The sequence below is a fragment of the Mustelus asterias genome, chromosome 26, assembly GCF_964213995.1.
Source record: "Mustelus asterias chromosome 26, sMusAst1.hap1.1, whole genome shotgun sequence".
Lineage (NCBI taxonomy): Eukaryota > Metazoa > Chordata > Chondrichthyes > Carcharhiniformes > Triakidae > Mustelus > Mustelus asterias.
The window spans coordinates 13,847,646-13,864,981 of NC_135826.1; the positions used below are offsets into that span (position 1 = coordinate 13,847,646).

General features: G+C 47.0%; 1 protein-coding gene across 1 annotated transcript in view; it reads left to right on the forward strand.

The window, feature by feature from the left end:
- LOC144479463 (receptor-type tyrosine-protein phosphatase delta-like) overlaps window positions 1-17,336 on the forward strand; it is a 526,436-nt gene that overhangs the window by 208,220 nt on the left and 300,880 nt on the right. The window contains exon 4 of the mRNA XM_078198154.1: window positions 517-658. Within this exon, the coding sequence (XP_078054280.1) occupies window positions 517-658 (142 nt within the window). The remainder of the gene's footprint in view (window positions 1-516; window positions 659-17,336) is intronic.

The following is a 17,336-nucleotide window of genomic DNA, read 5'->3' on the forward strand; positions in this document are numbered from 1 at the left end:
AATGGCCTCCTTCTGCACTGTAGGGATTCTTTAGGGTGGCAGGTTGGTTAATGCTGCTGCCTCACAGCGCCAGGAACCATGATTCAATTCCGGCCTCAGGTGACTGTGTGGAGTTTGCACCTTCTCCCAGTGTCTGCATGGGTTCCCTCCGGGTCGCCAATTTCCTCCCACACGCCAAAGGTGTGCAGGTTAGATGGATTGGCCATGCTAAGTTGTCAGGAGGATTATGTGGGGCTACGGGAGATAGGGCCTGGGTGGGATTGTGGTCCGTGCAGACTCGATGGGCCGAATGGCCTCCTTCTGCACTGTAGGGATTCTATGATAAACTGCATTCGGGCGGTACCATTAGTATTGAAGCCAGCCCAGTGTGGTTCACACTTGGTGGAAAAGGCAATCTGCAATAATGGTGAAAAGCTGGGAGCTCCCAGCAGACCAGTGTAGCCGGTGAGAAGGGAATGATGGGTTATTGGCCTCTTTCTGTTCTGTAATTCCTTTGGCCTCTTTCGCTCTCTTTAGGTGATTGAGTTTGATGATGGTGCTGGAGCAGTCTTGAGGATCCAGCCCTTGCGGACACCCCGAGATGAGGCGATATATGAGTGCCAAGCAACCAACATACTCAACGATGTCACCACGACGGCTAAACTCACCGTACTAAGAGGTAAAGCTTGATCCTTCTTCTCTCATCAGTTAAATAATGTGGACACCATCACGGGCGGCACAGTAGCACAGTGGTTAGCACTGCTGCTTCATAGCTCCAGGGACCTGGGTTCGATTCCCGGCTTGGGTCACTGTCTGTGTGGAGTTTGCACATTCTCCTCGTGTCTGCGTGGATTTCTTCTGGGTGCTCCTGTTTCCTCCCACAGTCCAAAGATGTGTGGGTTAGGTTGATTGGCCATGCTAAAATTACCCCTTCGTGTCCTAAAATGCGTAGATTAGAGGGATTAGCGGGTAAAATATGTAGGGATATGGGGGTAGGGCCTGGGTGGGATTGTGGTCGGTGCAGACCCGATGGGCCGAATGGCCTCTTTCTGTACTGTATGATTTCTATGATCTGTCAGTAAAATATGAATTGTTGACGACTGAGGTAAATCCAAAATGATACCAGATACAGGAGTTTAAATCTGTGTGAAAAATGTACTTAAATCACCATACTTTTGCTAACATTAACCCACAGCTCATTTGTACTAAGTGCTTATTGTATTATTTCTATTGCATTTGCATCGTTCATAAATACATGGGTTACACCAAATTAAAAAGTCATAGTTTTGGGAATTGGGGAGAACAATGATCATTTCAAGGTCAGAATGATCCATTGCAGGAATTCAGAGGACTCGAGATGTTTCGGTTGACCCTGATCTGATGTGCTGACGTGTCCATTCCCATCCCTGGCACATTTCAAAGTCAGCACCAGATTGAGCGGAGACAGGAGTCATTAACTTCAGACACAAAGCCACGTTAAATGGGGTCAGGCAAACAGTTGGACACCACAGCGGGGTCCTCCTTCCCTTCACTCAAAGCAGTGAGTTGAATATGAGAATGTCTGCGGTTGACATGTTGCTAATAATGTCCTACCCGAGCACAGAGTATCACATTGGCACTGTGACGAATGACCTGTGTGCGTGTTGTGGAGGGGGGGGTGCGGTGGCAGGGGAGGGGAGGGGAGTCAGTGGAGAGCACAAGCTATTGTACAGCTCAAAGTTGACAAGAGCTGCCTGATGATTTGTGAGCAGGTTATCAGTGTTGCAGCAGGAACCGGAGTGGGCCATTCAGCCCCTCGGTTAACAGAGCCTAACCTCAATTCCATTCACCCACTTACCACCTGGACCTAGCAGAGTTCCTTCTTTGATCGCAATCTTGCAAAGTTCAACTGATTACAAAGACAGTTTGCTTTATTCGCCTCAGCAATTGTATCCAATGAGCATCATCCTCTTGCCAAACTGCAAATACGCTGTAAAATCAAAGCTGGTATTAAATGTGAGTTGACTAGGACAATTTATCTGCACCCCCATCCCTCATAGATGTTGCAAGTAGTACATCCCTGTGACAGTAGAGAAGGTGGAACTTAATATATATTTGGAGGGGAGGAGGGGGTTTTGGGGAAATTTATTATAAAAATTTGCATTGCACTTTTTAACCCACGACCACTTCCATCTGGAAGGACAAGAATAGCAGATACATGGGAACACCACCACCTGCACATTCCCCTCCAAGCCACTCATCACCCTGACTTGGAAATATATCACCATTCCTTCATTGTTGCTGGGTTAGAGTGCTGGAATTCCCTCCCTAAAGGCATTACGGGTCAACCCACAGCATATGGACTGCAGCGATTCAAGAAGGCAGCTCCCCACCACCTTCTAGTTTAAAGTTCATTTGTTAGTTTCACAAGTAGGCTTACATTAACACTGCAATGAAGTTACTGTGAAAATCCCCTAGTCGCCACACTCTGCTGCGTGTTCGGGTACACTGAGGGAGAATTTAGCATGGCCAATGCACCCTAACCAGCACGTCGTTTGGACTGCGGGAGGAAACCGGAGCACCCGGAGGAAACCCATGCAGACACGGGGAGAACGTACAGACAGTGACTCAAGCCGGGAATTGAAACCGTGCCCCTGACGCTGTAAGGCAGCAGTGCTAACCGCAACTATGGATGGACAATAAATGCTGGCCTGGCCAACGATGCCCATGTCCCATGATTGAATTTTAAAAATAAGGGTATAATTTTGTCGCTCGGACTTTGCCAATGTGAATAGAAGCAGACAAATCTTTATCATCGTGTGATAAGCTGCACTTTAAAAGCGCAATATTTGACCCACAATGGCACATAAAGTATTTCCCACCTCACGGCACTTGGGATAAACTCCCAAACCCATGCCCACGAGCTACCACAGGCTGCACTCAGGCAGCAACTGAAAGGCCCGATCCTCTCCGGTTGTCTGACAGCTCTGCTTGTGGACTGACCATGGCTGCTGTGTGCTGAGAATAGTGGCCAAGCACGCAGCCGTCAATAATCTGCACTTGTAGCCTGACACCAGCAGGTAGGGGTCAGTGAGCATCTGATTTAATCGATGTGCTACCGCTATGTTCAGTGAAACCAGGCCTCACACAACCCGGAGGATTATGTTTCTGTTGAACATTGCCAGCCTGTAGCTAGAGAGTGTTTATCTTTATATCTATATGTACATAAAAAATGTCATGGTGGATATTGAATGACTGAGTTTATGTTATCAAACATAAACGCAACAAGGATACGGTAGCTTGGTGGATATATTTACTGGACAAGTAATTCAAAGGACAAGTCCAGAGACATGAGTTCAAATTCCAGCGTGGCACTGGGGAATTTGCAGTCAGTTAATTTGGAATAGAAAGGTAGTATCATCATGTGGTAACCATGAAATTGGCGTTTGAAATCGATCAGATTTTGCCCCTGAGGGAAGGAAATCGGTTGCCTTAACCCGGCCTGACATTATATGATAATGGCCGGAAGGTTCTGGCAGTTCAGGCCGGAGAGATCTTCCGGTCCCACTCCCGACGCCAGTTTCCGAGCAGCGAGGGCTGCATTCAGTGGAAATCCCTGTCTGCACTTCCCGTTGCCTCGGAAAAGCAGCCAGCATAATGAAGGACCCCACACACCTTGGAGAGCCTCTCTTCCACCTTCTTCCTTCGGGAAAAATATACAAAAGTCTGGGGACACGTACCAACCGAGTCAAGAACAGCTTCTTCCCTGCTGCCATCAGACTTTTGAATGGACTTACCTTGCATTAAGTTGATCTTTCTCTACGCCCTAGCTATAAATGAAATAGTACATTCTGCACTCTCTCCTTTCCTTCTTCCTTATGTACTCTATGAACGGTATGCTTAATCTCTATAGTGCGCAAGGAACAATACTTTTCACTGTATATATGTGACAATAATAAATCAAATCAAACCAAAAATCCTGTTGACAATAGCGGGACCAGAAGATCCCACTGCCGGCCTATGGCAGGCCCTCTCCACTGTCGCGAAAGTCATGTTGGGTTGCGCAGAAAATTCCGTCCATCGAGTAAAACGTTTGAGGCAGTGTCGACTGTATTCACCCCTGGTTCAGTTCAACAGCGGAGACGGACATTGCAGGCTCCCGCTGCCCACCTGCAATTGACTGTCAGAGCAGAGACTGCACATGGAAGCTGGTTCCATCCTGGACTCGAGCTCACATGGGAAGAGAGGACAAGAGACTAAAATGTGACAGTCATTTATCTTTCAAAATGAAGACTCATTCCACAGGCTCATTCCCCGACCTCTCCTTTCTTAAGACTTTGAGGCTCCTCATCTCCGCCCCCGTCGTGTCTCTTCTGACAAATGTGTGTCTTTTTGGAAAGAAAATGCCGAGGTCCCGTGCTCCACGAGCTTTCCAAGTAGATTTCTGAAAGGAAACAGCTGAATTGTTGGTGGTATTGATACTGAAACTGGCCCCAGCCTCCTGATTTAGGGATAGAAAAAAATATTGGCCAGGATTTGCATCCCTGATCCCATTCCAGGGACAACTGGCAGACAAGCGCACTCATGCATTTGGACCTTAGTTGAGAACAGAACCAGCTCTGGCAATGATACCTGCCGCAGCTGAATAGCCTGCAGACGATCGCTGCCTGAGCTGAATTACCTGATTGTGGGAGGACAAAGCCGTGCCACAGAACCATCTGCAAGCAAGGATTCGAGACTCCCACAGTCCAAAGAAGGAGAGCTGGCAAGAAAGACTAAATGATTTATCACAAAAGCGACTGGTTTTGATGCTAGTCAGTTGCATATAATCCAGGACTGTGAAAGTAACCAAAGCGACTAATAAATCTCCCGTGTGCCCATGGATTGGATTGCAGCCTGACCAATCCAGTCAATCCCATACACGGGAACATCCCCCCCACCCCCCCAATAACAGGCAAATTGATATGTACAGATTGTGATTTATCCAGTTAGCTTTCGTTTTGGAAGTACATTTTGTGTTTTGTGAGAAGATGTAGTGGCTTTAACATCTTTTTAAACAAAGCATGAATTGAAAATATGCTTGCGTGAACTCGCCGTTTCCCAAGGGCACCTTGAGCTTGTCTGGCCTGCGCTTGCTGTTCTGACCCTATGTGATGCTATATGGTCAATGATGCCGCCCAGTGATTCTCACAAGGGCATTTTCAAGGTTGTCTTTTGCAGCAAGTTCCAAGGTTATTCACTGCACAGTTTACCCAGAGTCCAGTAAAGCCCTTTCATGACGTTCACAGTGTGAAGGGGCCGCAGTGACGCTGTGCGCCAACTTACGCTCCCTTTGTCCCAAGGTTCCTCCACCTTTGGGTCAGGCAACCTCCCTGAGATCAGGTGTGTAGGGAATTACAGCTATTCATCATGTTAACTCTTTCTCTCTCTTTCTCTTTTCTGGTTTCTCTTTCTCTCTCTCTCTTTCTCTTTTTCTTTCTCTCTCTTTAATTTTTCTCTCCCTTTCTCTTTTTTTCTGTCTCTTTCTCTTTTTCTGTCTCTTTCTCTTTTTCTCTCACTCTCTATCTCTCGTTCGCTCTCTCTCTCTACCTTATTAAGTGCAAGCTGTTTCCTCACCCCTTCCTCCTCTTATAAGATGCTGATTATTGCTGGGATGCAGGCTTACAACCTCGGGCTAACACCTGGTACCTCGCTCAGATTGCCTCCTCTTTATGTGCAAGCCTGGGCAGCGAGTGTCAGCGGGCTGTCTCCCAATGGAGAGCATCACAATGATTTTCTGCATATCCACATGTCCAGGAGGAGTAGGTTCCTGGTGGATTGTTCCCCCGTCAAACCCAGAAACAACAAATGCTAATTGTGGCAGTGTAATTGGTGCCTTGTCTGGCACCAACTAACTCAATATAGGCTACCCCCAACTCAACCACATCAATGCTAAAGATCAGGGAACTCCCAGGGCAAACTATGTCCAGCACAAATTATAGGGGAGGCGATGGCCTCATGGTACTATCACCAGACTATGAATCCAAAAACTCAGCTAATGTTCAGGGGACCCAGGTTCGAATCCTACCATGGCAGGTGGTGGAATTTGAATTCAATAAAAAAATATCTGGAATTAAGAATCTACTGATGACCATGAAACTATTGTCGATTGTCAGAAAAACTCATCTGGTTCACAAATGTCCTTAGGGAAGGAAATCTGTCGTTCTTACCTGGTCTGGCCTACATGTGACTCCAGAACCACAGCAATGTGGTTGACTCTCAACTGCCCTCTGAAATAGCTGAGTGAGTCACTCAGTAGAAGAGCGACTAGGGATGGGCAATAAATGCTGGTCCAGCCATGAATGAATTTTTTTTTAATGGGTTTCCGCAAAATTTAGCACTGGACAGCATGGTAGCACAGTGGTTAGCACTGCTGCCTCACAGCTCCAAGGACCTGGGTTCAATTCCCGGCTTGAGTGACTGTGTGGAGTTTGCACATTCTCCCTGTGTCTGTGTGGGTTTCCTCCGAGTGCTCCAGTTTCCTCACACATTCCAAAGATGTGCGGGTTAGGTGTATTGGCCGTGCTAAATTTCCTGTTAGTGTCCCGGGATGTGTAGGATTAGTGGGGTAAATGTGTGGGGTTGTGCGGGGATAGGGCCTGGGGTGGGATTGTTGTTGCCACAGACTCGATGGGCCGAATGGCCTCCTTCAGCGCTGTAGCGATTCCATGATTCTATGAAAAACTATTGCACTAGAAGCCTTCCACGCCTACCAAACTAGCCACAGATCGAGTTAATCACCATGGCAACTTCATACTTGATTGCGTCCGCCTTTGGAGGCTCTTAACATTAAGATTTTTAATGTCTGCAAGGGCACTAATTAGCAAGTTTTAAGAGCTTTTAAATATATCATTTTAATTTACGAAAAAACTGACTGCCGTACACCGATATAATTAGCAAATGGCTTTGTATGGTTTTTTTAAAGTCAGTTTTAGTTATTTATAATCAGATTACTCACAGGTGGTGGATTAGACGCTAATTAACAAACTAGTTTTCTGTGATAAAGCCACGTTCAGCTGTGTTAATAAAACTGCATCAGGTTATTGTTAAATATAGCAAGAAATATTTGTTCCCAATCTAATCTCCTTAAATTATGTTCTAAAAAAGCTGTCAATTGCTATGGTTCCTGGCAGATTTTAATTTCAGGGAAATAAATAAATTTGAGTTGAAACCCCAGCACAAAAACCTGTTTAAGCGAGCTTGTTTTTTTTGCCCAAAATAAGAGCAAGATACTGCGGACGCTGGAAATCTGAAATCACAACAGAACGTGCTGGAAAGACTCAGCAGGTCTGGCAGCATCCGTGGAGAGAGCCCTGAAGAAGCGTCATAGGGTTTTACAGCACAGAAAGAGGCCCTTCGGCCCATCGTGTTTGCGCCGGCCATCAAGCGCCTGTCTATTCTAATCTCATTTTCCAGCACTTGGTCCTTGGCCTTGTTTGCTATGGCGTTTCAAGTGCTCATCTAAATGCTTCTAAAACGTGGTGAGGGTTCCGGCCTCCACAACCCTTTCCGGCAACGAGTTCCAGATCCCCACCACCCCCTGAGTGAAGAAGTCATACGGACTCGAAATGTTAACTCTGCTAGAATTCTCCAACCTCGCCCGCGGTTGGGGATTCTCTGGTCCCGCTGCTGTGAATGGGGATTTGGTTGAGCGCCAAATTCTCCGTTCTCGCCCGCAGTGGTAGTGGGGCGTACGAGACGGGGAAGTTCTATTCTCTGTCTTTCTTTCCACAGATGCTGTCAGACCTGCTGAGTTTTTCCAGCATTTTTTGTTTTCATTTCACTTACGATCCAGATCGAGCCCAAAGCAGGAATGCTTGAACAGCAACTCCAGTAAGGCAGCACATCCTCGGTACTCACCCATATAACCGCACCATGTCGCACCCATATCGGGGTGGCACAGTGGTTAGCACTACTGCCTCACAGCACCGGGGACCCGAGTTCAATTCTGGCCTCAGGTGACTATCTGTGTGGAGTTTGCACATTCTCCCCATGTCTGCGTGGGTTTCCTCCGGGTGCTCCAGTTTCCCCCGACGCTCCAAAGAGGTGCGGGTTAGGTTGGTTGGCCGTGCTAGATTGCCCCTTTGTGTCGGGGGATTAGCAGGGTAAATACATGGGATTACAGGGATAGGGCCTGGATGGGATTGTTGTCAGTGCAGGCTCGATGGGCCGAATGGCCTCCTCCTGCAATGCGCTAAATTAAATGCTCAATTCTTTAGGATTTGAGCTTCAGTTTATTACCTTTGAACTCGGAGGGGGAGCTCTCCTGGCTGAAGCAAGCTGACCTGACGATGATGCTCAAAGTGAATGGAGGAAAGAACTACTGAATGAGCAGCATTGACGAGAAGTGAAATCAGCTTCTCTCCGTACTGTTTACTGGTTTGTGGATTGCAGCTGATAGTGATAAAACGTTCTGGGTTTTGTACCAGGTTCATTCAGACTCGGGAGTAATTGCTGGTGTCCCAGCGTGTGACACCAACCTAAATACCCCGTGTCAGTATATCGCCAACAGCATTGCACATGGATACCACAGAAGTCCTTCTCTACACTTTCACAGGGGATTTCTATGCTTGAGGTTGGATCATCGGAATTTTAACTTTGTTCCACTCCCTTTTTGAGGAATAGAATGAAAGCTAAATATCAGCCAACCCTGGGCCACAGAAAAGGTCATTTAAATCTGTTAGCAGAGCTGTAAAGTCTGGACAAATCCTGGGTGGGAGCTTTGAACCGGCACAGTGATTAGCACTGCTGCCTCACAACGCTAGGTACCCGGGTTCAATTCCAGCCTTGAGTGACTGCCTGTGTGGAATTTGCTTTATAAATGTAAGCCATTGTTGGCAGCTTCAGGATCCGCTGGAACGGTTGTCAGGGCCTACCCAGCACAGGCCATCACAAAAGCATATGTCTGATATAAAGCTATGGTGTGGAGATGCCGGCGTTGGACTGGGGTAAACACAGTAAGAGGTCTAACAACACCAGGTTAAAGTCCAACAGGTTGGCGTTTGCGACCAAATAAACCTGTTGGACTTTAACCTGGTGTTGTTAGACTTCTTACTGATATAAAGCTACCCAGGGGTTACTGGTGAAGAACAGTAAGCACAACTCTGTATGTTAAAGTGCCCTTCCAACCTATCTTGTTCTATTTCCTCATAAATCCTACAGAATGATATTAGACAAGCCACCATGTTATAATGGAACCAATGTTAACATGTTGTGAGGACCAGCTGACCCGGTAGACAATGGGGATTAGAGGAAGCATTTGTGGCTGAGGGTGTGACCCAAGTGGTGGGGATTCAAAGCTGCGTCCCCGGAACATTAGCTGAGTTTCCGGATTAATAGTCCAGCAATAATACCACGAGGCCATCGCCTCATCTTGACCCCAGTCACCAGGATATTGTGAAGCAATTACATTTTTTCGACATTCGATAGTCCTGTTTTCAAGCACAACCAGTCCAGTGATAGCGAGCCTGCAGTATTGATGCCATAGACATCAATCGCTGGCTTCTTATTCTCAGGAACTTACTGATGGCCCCGAACCTTCTAAAAAAAAAATCAATTGAAAGCAGCACAGATGCGGAAACAGTGAATTTTCTAAATGAAGACTGTTAACAGGGACTGAGTTCAAGGCCGAAATTCAATCCCCGAGTTCAAACAACAGTTATAAACAAACTCGACTTTGGTCGAGAGACCTGGGTCCTCTGAACTGCTCAGTCCAATTATCCAATGCCTTGTTGCTGATTCCACAGACGTAGATGTAATTTGAATATTCAAGCCGTGCTCCACTGGTTTAGGGAGGGAGGCGTTGGCACAGCAATAATGTCACTGAGCTAGTCATGATGTGGAGATGCCGGCGTTGGACTGGGGTGAACACAGTAAGAGTTTTAACAACACCAGGTTAAAGTCCAACAGGTTTATTTGGTAGCAAATACCATTAGCTTTCGGAGCGCTGCTCCTTCATCAGATGGAGTGGAAATGTGCTCTCAAACAGGGCACAGAGACACAAAAATCAAGTTACAGAATACTGATTAGAATGTGAATCCCTACAGCCAGGCAGATCTTAAAGATACAGACAATGTGGGTGGAGGGAGCATTAAGCACAGGTTAAAGAGATGTGACTGAGCTAGTCATCCAGGGACCCAGGCTAATGCTTTGGCGACAGGACTCCAAATCCAACCCTCCCCCCCCCCTCAAACCACCCCAGCAACCAGTGGAATTCAAATTCAATGCATGAAATCTGGATTTTGACAGAAGATACCAAAGTCAAACAGACACCAGCTCCCCAGTCGGCTGAGGGAGCCGATCCGACCTTTTTGGCTAAGATCAAACACAGTAGGACCAAGACAAAGGGTTGTGGGCGAAGGCCAGTCCATCACGCAAGCCAGCCTATCATGCAAACCAGCCTTCCATCCATTGACTCCGTCTACACTTCCCGCTGCCTCAGAAAAGCAGCCAGCACAATCAAGGTCTCCACGCACCCCGGACATTCTCTCTTCCATCTTCTTCCGTCGGGAAAAAGATACAAAAGTCTGAGGTCACTTACCAACCGACTCAAGAATTGCTTCTTCCCTTTTAATGGACTTACCATATATTAAGTTGATCTTTCTCTAGATATGACTGTAACACTATACTTTGCACCCTCTCCTTTCCTTCGCCCCTATGTACTCTATCTACGGTATGCTTTGTCTGTATAGCACGCAAGAAACAATACCTTTCACTGTATCCCAATACATGTGACAATAATAAATCAAATCAAAGGGTAGCACAGTGGCACAGTGGTTAGCACTGCTGCCTCACAGCGCCAGGGAGTTCGATTCCCGGGCTTGGGTCACTGTCTGTGTGGAGTTTGCACGTTCTCCCCGTGTCTGTGTGGGTTTCCTTCGGGTGCTCCGGTTTCCTCCCACAGTTCAAAGATGTGCGAGTTAAATGGATTGGCCATGATAAATTGTCCATTAGTGTCAGGGGAATTAGCAGGAAAAATATATGGGGTTACAGGGATAGGGTATGGGTAGGAATGTTGTTGGTGCAGGCTTGATGGGCCGAATGGTCTCCTTCTGCACTGTAGGGATTCTATGATTCGATGAAAAGTAATGCCTGCTCTTGTCAGCCTGGATCTAGTGAGTCGCTCTCGTGAGGGCGGTGAATTGGATTCAGCTTGAATGGGATTGTGGAGTAAGCGAGGAGATGGATTAAGAGCTTGCCCCGTCCACTCTGCGCATTAGCTTTGTAACTCTGAGAAAGGAATTTTTTTTCCTATATCTGATCAGAAATGTGTTTCTATAATTGACACAAAAACAGAAAATGCTGGAAAATCTCTGACAGTATCTGTGGAGAGCGAATAGAGCCAACGTTTCGAGTCTGGATGACCCTTGGTCAGAGCTCCGACGAAGAGTCATCCTGTTTGTGTTTCAGATTCCAGCATCCCAGTATTTTGCTTTTATCTTTGCTATGTTTGATCCCAGGGTACTTTGCCTGAGCAAAGGGTGGAAGTGGGGATAAAAAGAGAAGGGCACGGAAAGGAATGGTATCACGCTGAGCTCCCTGCAGATGAAACAACAAAGTTGTTTGATAAATTGAAAGTGTCAAACGAAACAAGTGCATCCTGGGATACCGTGCAGGTACCCGAGAAATATCTATTCAAATATCTGTCTGGGGAAAATAAGCTGCTGGCGTTTTACATTATAGCTCATTTTAAACTCGCAGTATTTACACAGCCAAACCTTATGGGGACGAAAAACGTGGCTTTCTTATCAAACACTCATCTGATTCAGATTTAAGCTGTTTCTCTTGACGAGGGTGGAACTGTTTGCTGTCACTCAGGCGCCAGGTTGGCTCTGGAGAATAACCAGATTGAAATAATCGCTAAAATGCTCCTGTTTTTGGAGAACAGCAAACCTGCAAAGAGTCTTGCCCTCAGGGCCCCACTTTCCAGTCGGAATCACCAGCTTCACAAGGAGCTACAGCAGGCGAGAGCACTCACCTCCAGCTCTCAGTTGATGCGGCTTTCGAAACGAAAGGGTTAATTTTCCTGATCGCATGTTCCCATTGAGCCCAGGAACCTGCACCAGAGAATCAGGGCTGCGATGTTATAACCCTGTTTCCGACCCTGCCTCTTTTGGGTGCGATCTCCCTGATTGGTGTATGGGATAGTGGAGTTAACTCTTGTATCTTGTATCTCAGGAGGGCAGCCTGTCAGCGGGGCACCCTCAGCCACCATCCATAGGCCTCTCCCCCAATTATACTGGAAGGTAATGGATAAGTGGACATCGAAAGCAGCACATGGAACTCATAATAATGTGGATTTTCAGTGCCGCTGCTGTCTCAGGAGGTTTCAGCTTTGTATTTGTGAGCTCCGCCAATGGCCAGCATATCTGCCCCCCCACCCCGAATTATCTGGTCTCTCTCCGGGAAGCTTCCAGAAAAGCTCCTGAATCTGACAGGACTGATTCGACCCTGGGATGGCAGGTCTGTCATACGAGGTCATACTAAGTCAGTTAGGATTATGTTCACTGGAGTTTAGAAGAGTGAGAGGCGATCTCATAGAAACTTATAAAATTTTAACAGGGTGAGACAGGGTAGATTCAGAAAGAATGTTCCCAATGGTGAGGAGTCCAGAACTAGGAGTCATAGTTTCAGGATAAGGGGCAAACCTTTTAGAACTGAGGTGAGGAGAAATTTCTTCACCCAGAGGGTGGTGTGTGTGGAATTCACTACCACAGAAAGTAGTTGAGGCCAAAACGTTGTCTGTTTTCAAGAAGAAATTAGATATAGCGCTTGGGGCTAAAGGAATTATGGGATATGGGGGGAAGGGGATATCAGGATATTGAATTCAATAATCAGCCATGATCAAAATGAATGGCGGAGCAGGCTCGAATAGCCAAATGGCCTACTCCTGCTTCTAGTTTCTATGTTTCTATGACCTTGACGCTCTTTCTGACTGGGGTGAAGAGTGCAATGACCAGGCTGAGCCCCAGCTTCAGTCAGCCAATTCACCATGGAATCCCCGGGCCCAAAGGGACCATCTCACCAAGCACGCTCACCCTCTGATCCACGGCTGCCGAATTGAATGATTCCCAGGGAGCAGAGAAGCAGTATCTAGTGAGCATTGGCTGACCCCACAGCACTGCTGCCAGATCAGCCAGTTGTTGTATGGGAAGCAAGTTGACTTTCATTCCCAGACCATCTGGTCGAGAGCTGACAGCAGCGTGACAAATCGCTGAAGAACATCCAAACGCACTGGTACTCAATAAACTTCCATGTGAAATGCCACAATATGTTCTGTGGAAGCAAATTTAACATTGCATAATTATATTGCTAAGTGTGAGTGAATAGTGTAGTTTAGTGCCTTACTAGTGCGAGGGGCAGAGTTCACGAATTCAGCGTTGTCACCAGAAGTGATGGGAACCCCAATGTGCTGCTGACCTCTGCTGTCAACCTCGCCAGACTCTTTCAGGTTACAGTGGAGTTACCTCATTGAATAATCCCGGCCAGTACCCAGGGACTGTGGGAAGATCCTGGGTGCCTGCTTTGGTGGGGAGGTGGACTGAGGAGTTGGTGCTACGTTGTCACGCTTCCCCTGTAGACTAGCCAGCAAACCCATTGAATAAGACACCAACACATCCAAGTGAGGGACAGACCTTATTGTGTTTACCTCCAGCCATGGCCTTCCAGCCGTGACCCAAGCTGGGAAATTCCTGTGTGGCCCCGCTTGTGCCTTTCTATTGATCTGGGTGCTTAGGCGGCACAGATAATCTGAAGGGTGGCATCACCTCACCAGCAATGCATCCTTGCATCAGGCAATTTACAGGCAGTCAGGACTCCTCCAGCAGGAATTACCACATGTTAGTGTGGAGGCCAAAAACCTGCCAGAAAAGGGTGGCACGGTGGTTAGCACTGCAACCTCACAGTTCCAGGGACCCGGGGTCAAGTCCAGCCTTGGGTGACAGTCTGTGTGGAGTTTGCACATTCTCCCCATGTCTGCGTGGGTTTCCCCCAGGTGCTCCGGTTTCCTCCCACAGTCCAAAGCTTAGGTGGATTGGCCATGTTAAATTGCCCTTAGTGTCCAAAGATGTGTAGGTTAAGTGGATTAGCCATGGGAAATGTGTGAGGTTATGGAGATAGTGTGGGTAAAATGTGTTTTTGGAGACTCGGTGCAGACTCAATGAGCTGAATGGCCTCATTCTGTACTGTAGGGATTCTATGGATGTATGGTTCTAGTTCCTATCCTCTTTACCCCAGCATTGCACTTCAGACCCAAGGAAATTCATCAAAGACTCTTGCAGCTGGGCAGGGGAGGATCCCACCTCATTATTCGGAGCTGGATTCAGACACACATCCTAAAGGTGAACCTGTTGCACTATCATTTATCCAGCTCCATAATTAACAAGAAGAGTTGACAACATGGTCATTGGCACTGTTAGTGCCCCAAGAGAACCTGACTCTAGTTTACTGCCAGTCTTGATAATCTGACCAAAGCTCACTGCCATTCAGATAAATGCCCTGATGTAATAACCCCCAGGACTTGCATGGGGGAATCACTGATTGACCTTCCTATAGGACTCGTAGAATACGAGCTCCCTGGAGATTGGTAATTAACTAATCGTATACCGAGCCCTGTATAAAGCAGGCCCCTGAGCGGGTCCATTATTGTCCCTGTTTGTGTTCACCACAGGCTCGTGGCTTTTGCTTCACTTTATTTTATGCAATAAAGCACCGTTCTGTGTAGCCGCGTTCTGGAGTTATTATACCTGGAATATAGCAGCAATCATTTCTCTTTACATAAAATGTTCCCAGATGCTTCACTGAAGCATTACGGCCGTTATTTCACGACCCCGCTCGAGCAAGGCTCGTAAAATCCTACCTGAAGCCAACAGAGAATTTCGCCCTCCAAGCAGCACCCGCCCTGATTCCGGGCCGACGTGGCGGTAAGATTCCAGCATACAAATCAAAATATGACACAGAGCCACCTGAGGAGATATTAGGTCAATGACCAAAGGTTTAGCCAAAGAGGTAGGTTTTCGGGAATGTTTTGAAGGGGAAAAGCAAGGGAGAAAAATGGAGAGGTTTTGGGAGGGAATTCCAGAGCTTAGGGCCTTGGCAGTTGTCGGCACAGCCTGCAGTGGTAAAGCAATTAAAATCGGGGATGCCAGAATTGGGGGAGTGCAGATATCTCACAGGATTATGGAGCTGAAGGAGATTACAGAGATAGGGAGGGGAATGGCCGGAGAGGGATTTGAATGAGAATCAAGGTGTTACTTGACCAGGAGCCAGTGTAGGTCAGCGAGCACAGGAGGTCATAGGGGAATGGGATCAGTGCGAGTTATGACAGGGGCAACAGGGTTTAGGATGATCTTGCTTTATGGAGGGTAGAGTTGGGGAGACTAGCCAGGACTTTGCCTGGAATATGTGCATTCAGAGGTAAGAAAGGCTTGGATGAGGTTTCAGAAGCAGGTGAGCTGAACAGGAGCAACATGGGGTGCTGTTACAGAGGTGAAAATAGGTTCTCTTAGTGAAATCGTGGATATGTGATCAGAAGCTCATTTTCTGGTCAAGCACAACACAAGGTTGCAAATGGACTGGTTTAATCTCCAACAGTTACTGGGGAGAGACTGAAATCAGTAGCTAGGGAACGGTGTTTGGAACGGGGCTGAAAACAATGACCCCAGTCTTCCCAATATTTAATTGGAGAAAGTTTCTGCTCACCCAGTGCTGGATTTCAATAAGCATCTGATAATTTAGCAACAATGGAGAAGTTGAGTGATGGTGATACATAAAAATTAGAAGCAGGAGGAGGCCATTCGGCCCTTCGAGCCTGCTCCGCCTTTCATCTTGATCATGGCTGATCATCAAATTCGATATCCTGATCCCTTTAGCCCCGAGAGCTATATTGAATTTCTTGATATCACAACTTTTTGGCTTCAATTACTTACCCCAGTCCAACGTCATCCACATCAGCGCCGGGCACAGTTACTTTGTCCAACTCAATTTGAAGCTCAGACCTTTTTGAAATACATCCTGTATGCGTCATTCTCTAACTGAGAGGGTCACTCCATAGCCTGATCCCTGGCACCATTCCCTTGCATGGGGGAATCACTGATTGACCTTCCTATAGGACTCGTAGAATACGAGCTCCCTGGGGATTGGTAATTAACTATTCTCACCCAGGTATTCTGTAATTTGATTTCTGCGTCTGTAGGGAACGGTGTTTGGAACGGGCCTGTTTGAGAACAGAGACCACTCCATCTGACGAAGGAGCATTGCTCCGAAAGCTCATGGTATTTGCTACCAAATAAACCTGTTGGACTTTAACCTGGTGTTGTGAGACTTCTTACGGACCATTCCCTAACTGAGAGGGTAACGAAGCAGCCTATTCCCTGGCGTCATTCCCTAACTGAGAGGGTCTCTTGATAGCCTGAGCCCTGGCACCATTCCCTAACTGAGAGGGTCGCTGCATAGCCTGATCCCCAGCATCATTCTCTAACTGAGAGGGTCCCTCCATAGCCTGATCCCTGGCACCATTCTCTAACTGAAAGGATAACGAAGCAGCCTATTCCCTGGCATCATTCTCTAATTGAGAGGGTAACTACATAGCTGATCCTGGCATCATTCTCAAACTGAGAGGGTCACTGCATAGCCTGATACCCAGCATCATTCTCAAACTGAGAGGGTCACTGCATAGCCTGATACCCAGCATCATTCTCTAACTGAGAGGGTAACTAGGCAGCCTGACCCCTGGCGTCTGCCTACCCCGATCCTCTCCAGTGCCTTGCCCGCTGAGTTTCTTTCTCAATGTGGCCTCTATTTAGGTGTGATTATTTTTTCTTCCTCAATGCATGATCTAACAAAGTGAGGAGCCACTCACAGTGGGAATCCACTGACAGCCTGCCTGTGCCTGTGAGGATTAATGATGTCTGCAGCGTCCCACACTGCTAACCTGCTGAAAGGAAGTTTATAATAAAGCAAACCGAGAGGCTTCTTAGGATTAGCTTCACTTCTGCATTTATTCGGCACCTTTCACCACCTCAGCGACAGCGCAGCGTGGTTTATGGTCGGTGAAGTGTCGATATTGTTGTAAGATGTGAAATCTGCAGTTCACAGCAAGGTTTCACAAACAGAGGGACATAAAGACCGCATAATGTGTTTTAATGATATTCATTGAAGGATGAATATTGGCCGCAACACCAGAGAGAACTGTGTAGGTTATCTAATAAAAACCTTGGCATCTTCGACATCCATCCAAGAGGGTATATGGGGCTCATCTGTAAAACAGCACCTCTGGCAGTGAAGCACTTTCTCAGTACTGCAATGATGCTTTTATTTTATTCACTAATGAGACATGGGCA